The 14234-nt window shown below is 50.4% G+C and overlaps 1 protein-coding gene across 1 annotated transcript; it reads right to left on the reverse strand.

Annotated features, from left to right (window-relative positions):
* Nucleotides 1-11618: 11618 nt before the first annotated feature.
* On the reverse strand, nt 11619-12813 carry LOC119363165. The gene has a single exon (XM_037628477.1). It carries the CDS (start codon nt 12708-12710, stop codon nt 11763-11765), a length of 948 nt encoding a protein of 315 aa, XP_037484374.1. The 5' UTR covers nt 12711-12813; the 3' UTR covers nt 11619-11762.
* Between the last annotated feature and the right edge of the window lie 1421 nt (nt 12814-14234).

A 14234-nucleotide genomic window follows, 5' to 3' on the forward strand; every position in this document is an offset into this window, starting at 1 on the left:
ACAACATATGTTGTTATGCGGTTTGGCCGATAAAGATCTTCGTAGAATATGTAGGAACCAATATGAGCATCTAGGTTCCGCTATTTGTTATTGACTGGAGACATGTATCGGTCATGTTTACATAGTTCTTGAACTCGTAGGGTCTGCACGCTTAACGTTCGATGACGATTGGTATTATGAGTTTATGTGTTTTGATGTACTGAAGGTAGTTCGGAGTCCCGGATGTGATCATGGACATGATGAGGAGTCTCGAAATGGTCGAGACATAAAGGTTGATATATTGGACGGCTATATTCGTACACTAGAAGTGTTCCAAGTGATTTCGGAGAAAACCGGAGTGCCGGAGGGGTTACCGGAACCCCCGGGGAAGTATTGGGCCTTAGTGGGCCTTAGGGGAGAGAGAGGGTAGCAGCCCAGGAGGTGGCGCCCCCCAGGGGGAGGCCGAATTGGACTAGGGAAGGGGGCGCAGCCCCTCTTTCCCTCTCCCTCCCCCTCTCCTTCCTTCCCCCTTCCCCCTCCTAGTTGGACTAGGAAAGGGGGAGTCCTACTCCTACTAGAAGTAGGACTCCTCCCCTCCTTGGCGCGCCCAAGGGCCGGCCGGCCTCCCCCCTTGCTCCTTTATATACGGGGGCAGGGGGCACCCTAGGACACACAAGTTGAAATTGTTTAGCCGTGTGCGGTGCCCCCTCCAAGTTACACACCTCGGCCATATCATCATAATGCTTAGGCGAAGCCCTGCACCAGTAACTTCATCATCACTGTCACCACACCGTCATGCTGACGAAACTCTCCCTCAGCCTCAACTGGATCAAGAGTACGAGGGATGTCCCCGAGCTGAACGTGTGCTGATCGCGGAGGTGTCGTACGTTCGGTGCTAAGATCATTCGGATCGTGAAGACGTACGACTACATCAACCGCATTGTCATAACGCTTCCGCTTTCGGTCTATGAGGGTACGTGGACACACTCTCCCCTCTCGTTGCTATGCATCACATAGATAGATCTTGCGTGATCGTAGGAATTTTTTGAAATTACCACGTTCCCCAACACTTTGAAGTTATCTTATCGGATTGAGTCTTTAAGGATTTGAGAACACTTGATGTATGTCTTATATGGGATACCCGTGGTGACAATGGGGTATCCTATTGATCCACTTGATGTACGTTTTGGTGATCAACTTGTGGGTACCGTGACTTGGGAATCTATGCATAGGGGTTGGGCACGTTTTCGTCTTGACTCTCCGGTAGAAACTTTGGGGCACTCTTTGAAGTTCTTTGTGTTGGTCGAATAGATGAATCTGAGATTGTGTGATGCATATTGTATAATCATACCCACGGATACTTGTGGTGACATTGGAGTATCTAGGTGACATTGGGGTTTTGGTTGATTTGTGTCTTAAGGTGTTATTTTACTACGAACTCTAGGGTTGTTTGTAACAATTATAGGAATAACCCAATGGATTGATCGGAAAGAATAACTTTGAGGTGGTTTCGTACCCTACAATAATATCTTTGTTTGTTCTCTGCTATTAGTGACTTTGGAGTGACTCTTTGTTGCACGTTGAGGGATTGTTATATGATCTATTTATGTTATCATTGTTGAGAGAACTTCCACTAGTGAAAGTATGAACTCTAGGCCTTGTTTCGAAGCATTGCAATACCGTTTTCGCTCACTTTTGTTATTTCTACCTTGCTGTTGTTATATTTTCATATTACAAAAACCCATATCTACCATCCATATTGCACTTGTATCAACATCTCTTCGCCGAACTAGTGATACAATTTACCATTGTATTGGGTGTGTTGGGGACACAAGAGACTCTTTGTTATTTGGTTGCGGGTTGTTTGAGAGAGACCATCTTCATCCTACGCCTCCCACGGATTGATAAACCTTAGGTCATCCACTTGAGGGAAATTTGCTACTGTCCTACAAACCTCTACACTTGGAGGCCCAACAACGTCTACAAGAATAAGGTTGTGTAGTAGACATCATCGTCCCACGAATCAGCTGCCATGGCATATGCAAGCATCCGAAGAGTGGTCGTGCACTTGTAGTAACCAGAGAAGCCAATCGTTCCAATAGCGTCCTTCTTCAGGATGAAGTAGTCATCATAGAACCGGACGCCATGGTACAAACGATCGAAGACAGTCTTGCACATCCGAAAATGCCGACAAAAATGGTCAGCAAATAGTGCATCGGGGGCAAAGTAGTCGGCCATCAGTGCCAAATGCCCGCGCGCCCTGTTGCCGTTGAGCACTCGATGACCCTTGATCGAGCCCTTAAAATTGAGAACATGCTCCTCCGCACGTTGCGCGTCTTCAAGGACCGCGTGCATCATCGCCGTCTCATCGGAGTACTCCTCGTCTGACGAGCCATCGAAGGACTCGACATACTGCTCATATATATATACTCCAAACTGGAATCCATTGGTACAAACAAGAAAGGGCAACTCTTTACAGCTCCGGCGATTCATCGAACAGTTGCTGAGCATGGTAGAGGATGGTACCTGGCGAGGCGGTCAGAGGACAGGGGGTTGAACGGAGATGGAGGAGAAGCGGTGGGGAGCCCTGCTGGACCGCCGGAGGTGACGGAGACACAGATTTCTGGCAGGGGTGTGGCGTGGTGGCCAGGGTGGTGGAGCGGCGGCGACGGCAAGAGAGAAAGAAGGAAGGAGAGAAAATGGGGAGGATGGAGTCGCGGGGTTCGGGAAGGGTTTTGGGTGGGCCTGGGGTGTCGCATTCGTACGTTTCATGTGTCCGGACTCCCGCAGACCTTCCCCACTTTTGTCCTCATTTTGCGGGAGAAATCGCGTCCAGGCCGCCCTGCGAACCGATATAGGACCGCATTGAACGACTTTCGCGGTCCGGACAACGCGGTCCAAACGATTGCCTAGGGTTTATGGGTTCGCCTTGGAGATGCCCTAAGTAGGCCACCTGCCCCCTCACCCTAGCACAAACAACCATGATCCATCAGACAACAGAGACCTCACTAGCACGAACGACAACAGGAAACCAGACCACCAAGGAGGAAGAGACTCTGAGCATAACCACCGACGCAAGCCACCTGATAGGTACAAGGTGGGCCGATCTATCGATGAGATATTCGATAAAAGGCGCTTTTATTAATTTAAAATATAGCTTCAAGTGGATACAAAGCATGATGAATAATACCCGGCTTCTGCATAACGAAGATGCACATGGCCAAACACCAAAAGTCTGGCAAACAAATGAAAATAAATGAGAAACCGACATATCGGCAAAAATAGAGTCATATAGGACAGACACTATGCCTATGTCGAAGAAGGTGGTGGACCGATCCGAAGACTATACAGCCACCCATGTTGCGTAAAAACTTCCTTGGCCAACTGCGTACACGCCGTCTCGAACAATGCTTAGTATTCCGTTCATTGTACCATAAGCCAGAAATGAAGGGAATGTGTGCAATGAAAAATAACCTGCAAAGGAAAAAAGTCTACGTTATTAAAAATCAAATTATTTTTACATAGTCAAAGTCCATACGCTCTCACCCTCTTAATAACTAATAAGGCCGAACCTATTGCACCTCTGTTTCTGCCCATCTGACCGATCACAAAATCACATTGCAGTTACTACGTTCCATTCTAGTTCGAGATATATTGGGTCCAACTATTAGATTATCTTGATTCTGAGAGTGAGAACTGAGGCGTGTAACACATGCTTGCACGTGGCAAGAATTTCAGCCGTTCGTGAAATGACGCTGTTGGCCAGGTGCATAATTAAATTCCTTTTTGAAATCCTCGGTTGTCAGAGCAAACATTCAACAACGAGTTTCTGTTTCTATGCACCTTCAGGAAAAGGTGGGGTTTTCAAGCATCTAGAAGACACATGGTTGACTTACGCTCATAAACAACTAGAAGCATATACATGGTGGCGTTCATTCATTGTCCACTACAGGATATGTGCTGATGCTAACCGCCAAAAAAGAAGGTACGATAGATACAGATGATGATGTGCTAGCCTGAATCTAGAAATTGTTAGGGTGTGTTTGGTTGGGTAACCAAGTAAATGCCCACACCCCCGTGTCGCCCCGCGGCAACGAGGAGGGTGATCTAGCCGTCACCGGGAGCTCTCTCCACCTTGCTCCTCCCTCTCACCGGCCACAGGGCACGTCCGGGCGCCTCGCGCGGTGGCCTTGGTGTGGGGTTGGGTGGCCGCTCCGGGATGCGCCACTGGTGCCGGGCGAAGCAGCGCAAGGATGGGACGGTGGCGTGATGACAACATGTCGACCGTGATGTGGAGGTGCATGCTCACTGGGTCAATGAAGCCCACTTCAGCGGGCTATGGCAACGACTCCACCAAATCTGGCCCTGTAGGCTTGGCGGCTACAACTGCGGTTGGCAGCCTCTTCTAAGGTGCTTCCAGACGATGGAGGCGGGGCGTGTTGGTGGTGGTGCTAGCCCGATGACAATGGGTTGGTGACGCCATTCTTCTCCCATGTGTGCGTGGCGGCGAGATGACACATGTTTGAGTGGTGATCCTTGGCAGCGGGATGGTGGTGGCGGAATGAGATACGAGGAGTCCGCGGACGTGGGTGCCACTGCTTGGTGGCCAGCTGGCTGTCACCGGGTGGCCAGATGTGCCATCTGCCCCGGGTGTCTCCCACTTTTGGATCTGGAGTAACCAGATCTGATGGGGCGACGCCCACCCTCCTTCCCCGTAGCGTTGTCTAGAAGGCGGGCTACGACGTGGGCTGGTCGCCAGTGCAGGGGTTGGACCTTGTTGGTCCCTCAGTTGGGGGTTGGTTGCTCCTCGCGCGTGCTTTAGGCCTTCTCTCTCCATGTCGAGGCGGAGTCTCGAGGATTGGTTGGGGTGGCATCCATGTGCTATGGCGTCGGTGATGATTTTGCCCGAAGATGTCAGGGCAGCTACCCTGGATGATGGGCTACACGGTTGGCTTTTCGGCAGGCTCCGTAGTGGCAGTGGTGGCTTCGCCTCTTGGCCGTGGGGGCGGCTAGGGGTGTAGTGGCGGGAGGCTCGGACCCGACCTCTTCCTATGGAAGTGACGGTGCCTAGATCTGGTGTGAATGGTCTAGCTATCATTGCGGCGGTGACCGGGAGCCTGCTAGTGGTGCAGGCGAGTCTCCGAGCGAAAGCTTCGAGCTTTTACAACGGTGACGCCCGTGGGTGATGCTTTCTTCCTGACTACGTTGTCATGGGTCTCATCACTATGCTAGGGTTCCAGGTGAAAACCCTTGTGTGTATGCTCAGACTCGGCAGCGGCGATGCTTGGCACCGTCACCCTCTTATGACATTGTCGTGGAGTTCAAGCGTCATCGATCGGGTCTTGACAAGGTGGTAGGCTAGTTTTATGCTTCATGTTGTATCATTAGATATGCTTTGTAAGAGAGCCTCTTCATCATATTGCATCATTTGACCATGTACTTTGGTGTGTTGTTTTATCTCTACTCCTAATGGAGCAGTTGGTAGTCTTGCTTCCAGGGTTTTTTTCGTCCCACCACTTTCGTCCGGGTTTTTTTCGTAGGTTAACCGTCGTAGATTTTTTTCGATGCTGGTTTCTTATTCACCGGTTTATTTACCCCTCAGCTCTTTCCTTGCAAATCAGCACTTTCCAAACGTGCACGCAATCACGGATCTAAATTTACTAACTTATCCAAATCAACCGATACCTTCCATTATTGCAAATTTCTTTAGGAAACAAATAATAGATTTTACGGAAACAAATAAAAGATTTTAAAGACGCATCATACTTTACTAATAATCACTAAAAATCAAATCTAAATTAATTAACCTTACCTTAAATCACTCAATCACTTTAATTAGAAAACATTTTCTTTCCTAACTGCACCCCGCTTAGTGTGCACATAACAACCCGAAGTAATTAGAGTCACATGATTGAATCCATTTATTTAGAGCGACATGATTGCGTTCCGGGATGGAGGCCATGATTTCATCGAGGTCGTTGCTGCCTCCTACACTCAGGGTATGTCGCCGAGATCGAGGCGAGCATGAGGAGCTGTGGCCACCGCCATGGTCACCCCATCGCAGGGGATGGAGCACGCCGTCGGCCTACAGCTTGTGGAGATCACTATTGCTCTTCAGGTCGCGTGGTGACCGGATCTTGCCGATGTGTCCCTCCCCGACGACCTCCTCTTCGCCCGGTTGGCCGGCATGGATCTCGCCACTACTGCCCTCAACTTCTCTGCCTCGAGCTCGACGGTCAGCCACCATGGATCCCCCAGCTGGAGGGTCACGTGAACCAGCCGTCCTCCCATGCTGCAGCGGCGAGAAGGTGACATGGCTCTCCGTACACGAAGAGTGGAGTTCGGTCAAGTACTTATATACTTGGCCTCTACTGCTGATCCATGTACATGGAGAAGAACAGACAACCGCTCATTCATGCTTCGTTCCACTCCTTTGCGCTACATTACTGGAGGTGACATTTTCCTATCTCTCTATGTTGTAACAAGCCTGCTGCCTGCATAGTTAATGGATTTTTTATTTAAATTTATCGCTGCTTAGTGCTTTGTTGCAATTGTTCACCCAAGATTCTTATATATAATCTGAGCGTATGTAGGCATACTTAGCTTTGCTATTCCATTTTTTCTGGCGCATAGAAATAAGAGTATTGTCCAGGTTAGGTATTCAATTGAGTATGGTATTTGGATTGCTATCAGAATGTCTTTTCTATGCATGTGATTTCTCACATCTGGTTATAATATTTGTGAAGATGTGCATTGCACGTGCACTTGGAAGCAGGCCCGTGGCCCGCGCTGGACGGTGCCGACGCCGACCCGAGCCACCTCGTCCGCGTATTCTTGGAGCTGTGGCTGGTCGATTTACATGAAATTAATTCCCTCAGTTCTGGTGGCAAATATAATACACATAATCCATATTGTTATGCACTAGCGTGTATGTGTGAAATAGATGGATTATGGTCCCGTATCCAATAAGATGGATATGTGTGTGTTAGAGAGAGAGAGAGGGGGGATAGAGAGTGAGGAAGAGGGAGGGAGAGTGTGTGTCTGTGTGTGAGGATTTGATGGTAAAAAAGGTCGCCAATGTCGTAATATTGAACTCTTAAAGTTAATGTGGCCCTGTTGCAACGCACGGACGTTCTTCTAGTAACTCCTAATGTCTGAGTTGGTAGTCTCACCTCACTCCGGTTAATCGTTTCCCACCGTTCTTTTTATTCCACCAACACATTTAAACCGCATTTTATGCATAATTTATTTAAACCGATTTTATCTGCTAATAAGATCAATTTTCAGTAGTATTTGGTAACTTTTATATGGAAAGGAATAAATCATGATCAATCTTTAACCAATTCATATGTCACTCAATCGAATTAATTAATCTTTCCATATGTAACAAAAACTACTTAAATAACCATACCATACGTCGTGCAATCGCTTCCACCAAAGCCCACCTATTTTTTTCATATATCTACCGCTAAGATGGCTATAATCTACCGTCTGCAAATATAACCAGGCGGAACGCCTCGTCCGTGGACGAAAAGTTCTGCACCCATCGCAATTGCAAAGCCGCCCATCTCGAACATACACATGCCCAGAGGTAACATCCCGTCGACGTCGTCGCTGACGCCTCCCAGCCCGAGCCAATCCGCTGCGAGCTACAAGGAGAGGAGCTTCCGCTCGAGCACCTGCATCCCCGAGCCGGAGGGCGCTAGAATCTCCTCGGCGCACCGCCGTCCGGCACGCTACCGGTGAGCTCGCAGGTGAGCACCATCGCCCTTCTGGACCGCCTCCTTCTACCTTCCTTTCCTCCTCTATCTCTTACCTTCCCTCTGATTTCGTTGCCGCAACTGACGTTTCTACGATGAGCGCGTGCGTCTGCAGCAAACCCTGCTCGGGTCATCGCCAGCCTATGCATCTCCAGCATCGACCACAGGAGCTCAACCCGCCGCCGCCATGCACCTCTTTGCTTTTGGATCCACCGATCCCCGCCTTGCTGGGACCGTACGCGCCGCCGGCGAGATCCCCATGATCTATCGTCTCCTCTTCCTGCTCCACTTTGTTGATAATCAGCCGCCCGCCCATGGGCCACCTCCTTCCGCCGGGCCAGTCCCGTAGGCCGCAGCCGAGCCTTCCCAAGCCGGCTCCAAGCACTACAAAAAAAGACACATCCGTGAAATTTTGGGCTGAATGAATTTTTTCTGTCATACTTATGGCACTTCTATGACGGTAATTGTGACAAAACCCGGTATTATCATAGATGTGGTAGGCTCCTACTTCTATGACAAAAAATCATGACAGAAAATGGGTTTTCTGTCCTGGGCGGGCCAGAGATGCAGCTGCATGAGATTCTTTGGGCCGTGCATGACGAAAAAACCATGGTAGAAGCGAGGGCAAGGAAAGTATCGGGGAGTTTCTGGTTACGGTGGGTGGTCGGGGGCCGAGCGTGCGCGTTTCTCTCGTACACATACGCGCGTGGGTGCAAGGTGTTGGGCTCTAACTGAACCCGAACGAGGCGTTCGTCTATTGAACCCGAGCGATTGCACTGCAGGCTACACGTTACTAAACCTGATCGAGCGATTCCTTCGTTCGCTAATGCTGGTAACTGAAGCCAATCAAACCTGCTGCCTCCTTCCCTTGATGAAAAGTGAGGGTTGTTGGGGGTTGGATGAACAGTTCCCGGTGTGGGGTTGGATGAACAAGACCCCGTGGTGTTGCCGCTGGATGAACAGGACCCAGATCGATCGAGCTGGTTGGGCGTGGATGAACAGGACCCCGTGGAGGGCTGGATGAACATGGCGACCCCGTGGAGGGCTGGTTGAACAGTAGCCGTTGGAGGGCTGGATGAACAGTAGCCCGTGGAGGGGTGGTTGAACAGGACCCGATGGAGAGGGCTGGTTGAACAGTAGCCTGTGGAGGGCTGGTTGAACAGTATCGGTGGAGGAGCGTGTGGTGTGGAGGCTGGATGAACAGGAGCCCGTGGATGAACAGTCGCATGTGGAGGCTGGAGGAAGTCGACGGTGGATGAACAGTAGCCCATGGAGGCTAGAGGAGGCCGATGGTGGAGATGAACAGTATCTCGTGGAGTCTTGTTTTGTGGTACGCCACACCCCTCCCGATGAACAGGACCACCGTTTCGACCGTAGCGCTCCAACACAAGTCCGTTTCCTCCGTTTTGCGGTACGACACAGCCCTCCCGATCAACAGGACCCCGTTTCGACCGTAGAAGGTCCAACAGAAGTCCGTTTCCTCTGTTTTGCCGTATGCTAGACCCCTCCCGATGAACATGATCTTGTTTCGACCGTGGCCGGTCGAACACAAGGCCGTTTCCTTCATTCTGTGGTACGCCAGGCCTCATTTCCATCCGCTGTTCCATCCAAGTCCTCCCGATGAACATGATGCATTCCGTTCCGACCCAGCCGGTTGGCTCCCCATGAACACGACGACGACACAATTTCTCCGTTTCGACCCAGCCATGTACACGAGCCCTAGCCATACGTATGCGCGAGTAGGCGTTCGAGACCCCACCCGTATGTACGTACGTGGCCGTATTTAGTTTCTTGCACTCTGGCCGCTGTATGTACGTGTACATGCTATGTGCGCGCCTCTACTATGACACGTGCGCGTCTCTACATCGACCAGTATGTACGTACACGTTCGCGGCCAGAATGACAACGCTACGTACGCTTCGACCAGATGGGTCCCGACTGTCATGCACTTCCTTGCGTGCGAAGATGTAGCTGGTGGGTCCCAGCAGTTAGGGGGGTGAATCATGTTTTTTTGCCTGTAATACGGACGCACTTCCTTGCATGCAATGATGTAGCTAGTGGGTCCCAACAGTTAGGGGGAAACTTTTTTCATGAAATACGGTAGCCCGTCCGGTGGGTCCCTGCTGTCAGAGGGAGGAATAATTAGTTTGCGCGTAATAAGGAGGCACTTCCTTGCGGCTGTCGTGGACCTAGCTGTCAGCCTCTCCATGTATTGTACTCTTCCGATGAAAGTCGTTCCTTGACCACGTTTACCACGCCGCGCCGAGAGCACCAGGACGATGGACGATGGCGAGGCCTAGGAAGGGGACGATGCGGAGCTGGGGAAGATGCGACAGTGGAAGCCCGCGTGAAGAGGAGTATGAGGGTTCACTGGTTCGCCTACGGTGTGAAGCTGCCGTCGCCGCAGAATAACAGAGGGTGTGGGTGAGTAGAGGAATGGCCTGGCCAGCGATGGGAGTAGTAGGGGGCGGTGAGGCCTCCGCGGCATCACAGCCGGCCACGGGAGGCAGGAGCACGCGGCACGACCGACGCTGCTTTGGGCGGCTGGAGCAAGAAGACCAGAGGTTGAAGAAGCACTACGGCTGTTGGATGAACATCGTACGATCACTGTAGCTACAATCGTTTATATTGACTAAGCTGACAAAGCCCTTGGTACGCGTCAACTTAGTAGGCCCATAGGTCAGCCTCCGAAACGGTGCGCCCTAGATGTCAGGGGGAGGAATCATTTTTTGGGCGGCTGAAGCAAGAATATCCGAGATTGAAGAAGAAGCACGACATCCATTGGATGGACATCCAACGGCCACTGTTCCTAGAACCGTGTGTTGACTATAAGTTGACAAAGCCTTGCATACACGTCAACTTAGTTTTTTTAGGGACGCGTCAACTTAGAAGGCCCACAAGTGTGTCGCAGAGAACATATAGCCCATTTGCGATTTGTAAGAATGTACAACCCATTTTTGAATTCTAATGGAATTTACTACAACCCATTTACAGTTTGTTAAAAGTACATCCCATTTTCTAGTATTTATAGTAGAACCATGTTCGTGCGTTGCAACGGGATATGAATATTTTAGTATGTTAGCTCCTGAATTAGCTATCCATATTAATATGGTTGTGCAAATAAATGTTTACCAAATTCTGCCCGTGATTTACTTTATAATTTGATGAGAAGTTTGGTAAGTAAATTAAGGTGGAATTGGTTTAGAGAGCAAGTAATTAATATGATTAAGCAGCGCATCAGAAAGGTGCGGTGATTTAGCTTATATTTTGATGAGAAATTTGCTAAGTATATTCAGGTGAAATTGGTTCAGAAGGTAAGTAATCAACATGATTGAGGGACGCACGGGGAAGGTGAGATCAAATATGATGTGGTGGAAAAATAAATAGTCTAGATGAATAAATCTATGGGGAATTGCGATGAGAGGGGACCCACTGACAAAGAGTTTTGCCTCACAGGAAAAGAACATTACTTATTTTTTAAGTAAAATTAGTAAAAAGTAGTAGAGAAGTAGAGATAGAAAAAAGCGAGACGAAAGCCTATTTTGTGACGGTAACGAAGTAGACCAATGACCAATGTATGACATCAAACATCACAATCAATAAGCAATTCACATGTTTATCTCCGTCATATGGCTAAACGCCTTCGCATTTTCAGCAGTCATCCAAGAGGATGTCAAGCACCAAATCATATGCAATTGGCATGCACCAATGATCAAATCAACGATGTATCGGGATCACACGTGGCCAGCCTGAATCAAGAAGTTCTTAGTGTACTGAATTTATACATAAAACCGTTGCGCATGTTGCCCGAATTTTCTGAACACTTTGTTTGAGTAGCCACACATGAAGGGGCTGATCTGGTGTACATGGACACTTCCATTACAAATCTACAATCAGCTCTTTTTTCCTTTGAGAAAAAGAACAACAAAAACAGGAGAATGGTAGGAAAGATAAAACCTGAAATTTTATCTTTCTCGCCACTCTGTTTGACGACTATTTACAACACGACCTTGTAAGTGCGACTTACCCTTTCTTCCCATGTGCATGGCTTCTAGGTGAAATCACGTCATGGTCGCCGGAGCTACTACTTTTCTTGCCATGTGATCTTCTGGGCGAAATCACCTCATGGTCGCCGGAGCTGCTCTTCTTGCCATGTGATCCTCTAGGCGAAATCACCTCATGGTCGCCGGAGCTGCCCTTCTTGCCATGTGAAGGAGGCAATGACGCCCACGTAATCTTCTCGCCGATCTTCTTGTCGCTCGCCTTCTTGCCGAGATGCCTGCCGGTCTTGCCCATGGATCTGGGTCCTCCATCCTCGCCGTTCAAGATGGGCACGAGGTACCACCAGATGGAGGTGCAGCAGATGGCGAACATCCTCCCGAACACGACCAGGCTCAGCAAGAGCAGCACCGCCACGAACGGCCAGTACTGGCTCGGCCTAATCGCCTTGTCCGCCCACGACCACCTCCCGGCGGCCGAAGCCTTCTTCTTCGTCGGCGCCGCAGCGACAGCCGGCGCCGTCACAGCCGCGGCGTGCTTGACGGCGTCGTCTCCTCCTCTCGGGCTGGTGGACTCCGTCCGCGGCGACGGCGGCTGCGTGGGCGGAGGCGTGGACGACACGGCCAGCTTGGACTTGCACTTCTTCTTGGGCTCGGCCTTGGCGGCGGGCTCTTCCGTCGGCAGCTTGACGACGATGGGCACCCAGCCCTTGGTCTCGGACTGCACGAACCGGACCATGACGTGGTCGCCGCCGTCGACGCGGCGCAGGACCTTCTCCCGCCGGGACTCGAGCTCCGCGAGCACCATGGAGAACTTGTCCAGCCCGCGCGACGCGTACGGGTTCTCCTTCTTCCCGGTGACCGGCTTCTTCTTCTCCTTCCTCTGCGCCTGCTTGCCTCCGCCGCTCATCGGCTCGCCCTTGTCAACGTCCTTGAAGCTGGCTGTGCCGCAGAACACCATTTCTTCCGGCATAATACCGTTTACCACTCCCTGTCAAGAACTGCTTATAAAGGGGATAACTTCCAAGCTGGTTGTAACTTGCTCCGGTGTCGCTCATAATTTGTTTAGCTGTTCCTCTGTGGGGCTGGGTGACTGGAAGTCGGGGGCGACTCGATCATTTGAAGGCCGCGGGGCGGTGTCCTGGCGCGAGCTGGGTCAAGCGTGGAGGTGTCAGATAGTACTATTCAATTTTCATGCCTTGCTTCCCACGATTGACCCGGTGTAGAGATTGGAAATACTACTCCAGTACTGTGTCCGCGTTAAGCCGTTAACAACAAGAAAGAAAACGGTGAGAATCTTCACACAGAGAGCAAAGCGACACGTCCCATAATTTATACAGAGCGTACGTCTGCTTCTGAATTGTATGCATGGGAAATTGTTATATGCTCGACGTTCCACGGTTTTACAATAAAAAAAAGGCGCAACCGGATAATCACGATTTGTAGAGAGACTGAATCAGTGGTGACGTATAACTCGATCAACCGACGGACCGATAGCAATTTCTAAGCATAACAGCAAACCCATAGTTTTATACGAATCGGCACCAAGTAATCCACGAGGTGCATGCGTACGTAACTGCGTATCCAGACACCCTTGCCGTCGATCCAGTTGGTTGCGCGTCGAGCTCGCACATAGTCATAAATACTACTCGTACAGTTGGTTTATCAGCCTGTGCAGATAAATTGACTCCAAGTCTCCAGCTATTTCCGCCCGAAAAATAAAGAGTCTCCAACTACTAGCTCGATCATGACCTGACGAGCAGCGTACGGGTTGCCCGCATAACCGCATTTATTGCACCAGCGGCGCGAGGTCGCGACGTCTCCCTCGTGATTTCGCTGCCGGTTGCCCAATTTTCTCTGCTCATGATTTTCTTTTTCTTTTTTTTGAACTTTCTCTGCTCATGATTTAGTAGTAGAATGTCAAGTAGTACTACGTACACAGTGATTCGCGAGCGCTAGCTGAGTTTCCGCTGACCCGCCGGCCGGCCGCGGTAAGGTTTGAGGTTTGATTGCTGTGCAAGCCGTGGACCGATCTCCGCTGCTTCTCTGAAGCTTATCGTGCCGATTAAACTAACACGGGTCGTCTTGAACGAGTCAACGGTTCCTGTGGTTCGTGCTACGTAGCGATGATTTACCAGTTTAGTTTTATTTGTTTGGCCTATGTAGGTCAAAGGAGGAGACAAAATCTCGGCAGCACGATCGCTCTGCTCTGACCATCATTTCTCTTGGATTGTTAGAGCAACTCTAACGCAGTGATCCAAACGGATACGGATTTTGTTCGTATTTTGTCCGTTTGGTCGCTCGCCTGCCTAGCGGACATGAGACGGACAGGGGATGAACCCAACGCAAGACCAAAAAGTGGACACGCCCGCGTGGAGACGCCGCTTTTCTCCCGTGCCGCCGCGGCAGCGCCCCGTGCCGCAGCTCGTCGTCCCCCGCTCGCCGCGCCCGCCCATAGCCTTATCGCCGCCGCCGCCTGGCCGCGCCCGCCTCCGTG

This window comes from Triticum dicoccoides, chromosome 2B (genome assembly GCF_002162155.2).
Source record: "Triticum dicoccoides isolate Atlit2015 ecotype Zavitan chromosome 2B, WEW_v2.0, whole genome shotgun sequence".
Taxonomy (NCBI): domain Eukaryota; kingdom Viridiplantae; phylum Streptophyta; class Magnoliopsida; order Poales; family Poaceae; genus Triticum; species Triticum dicoccoides.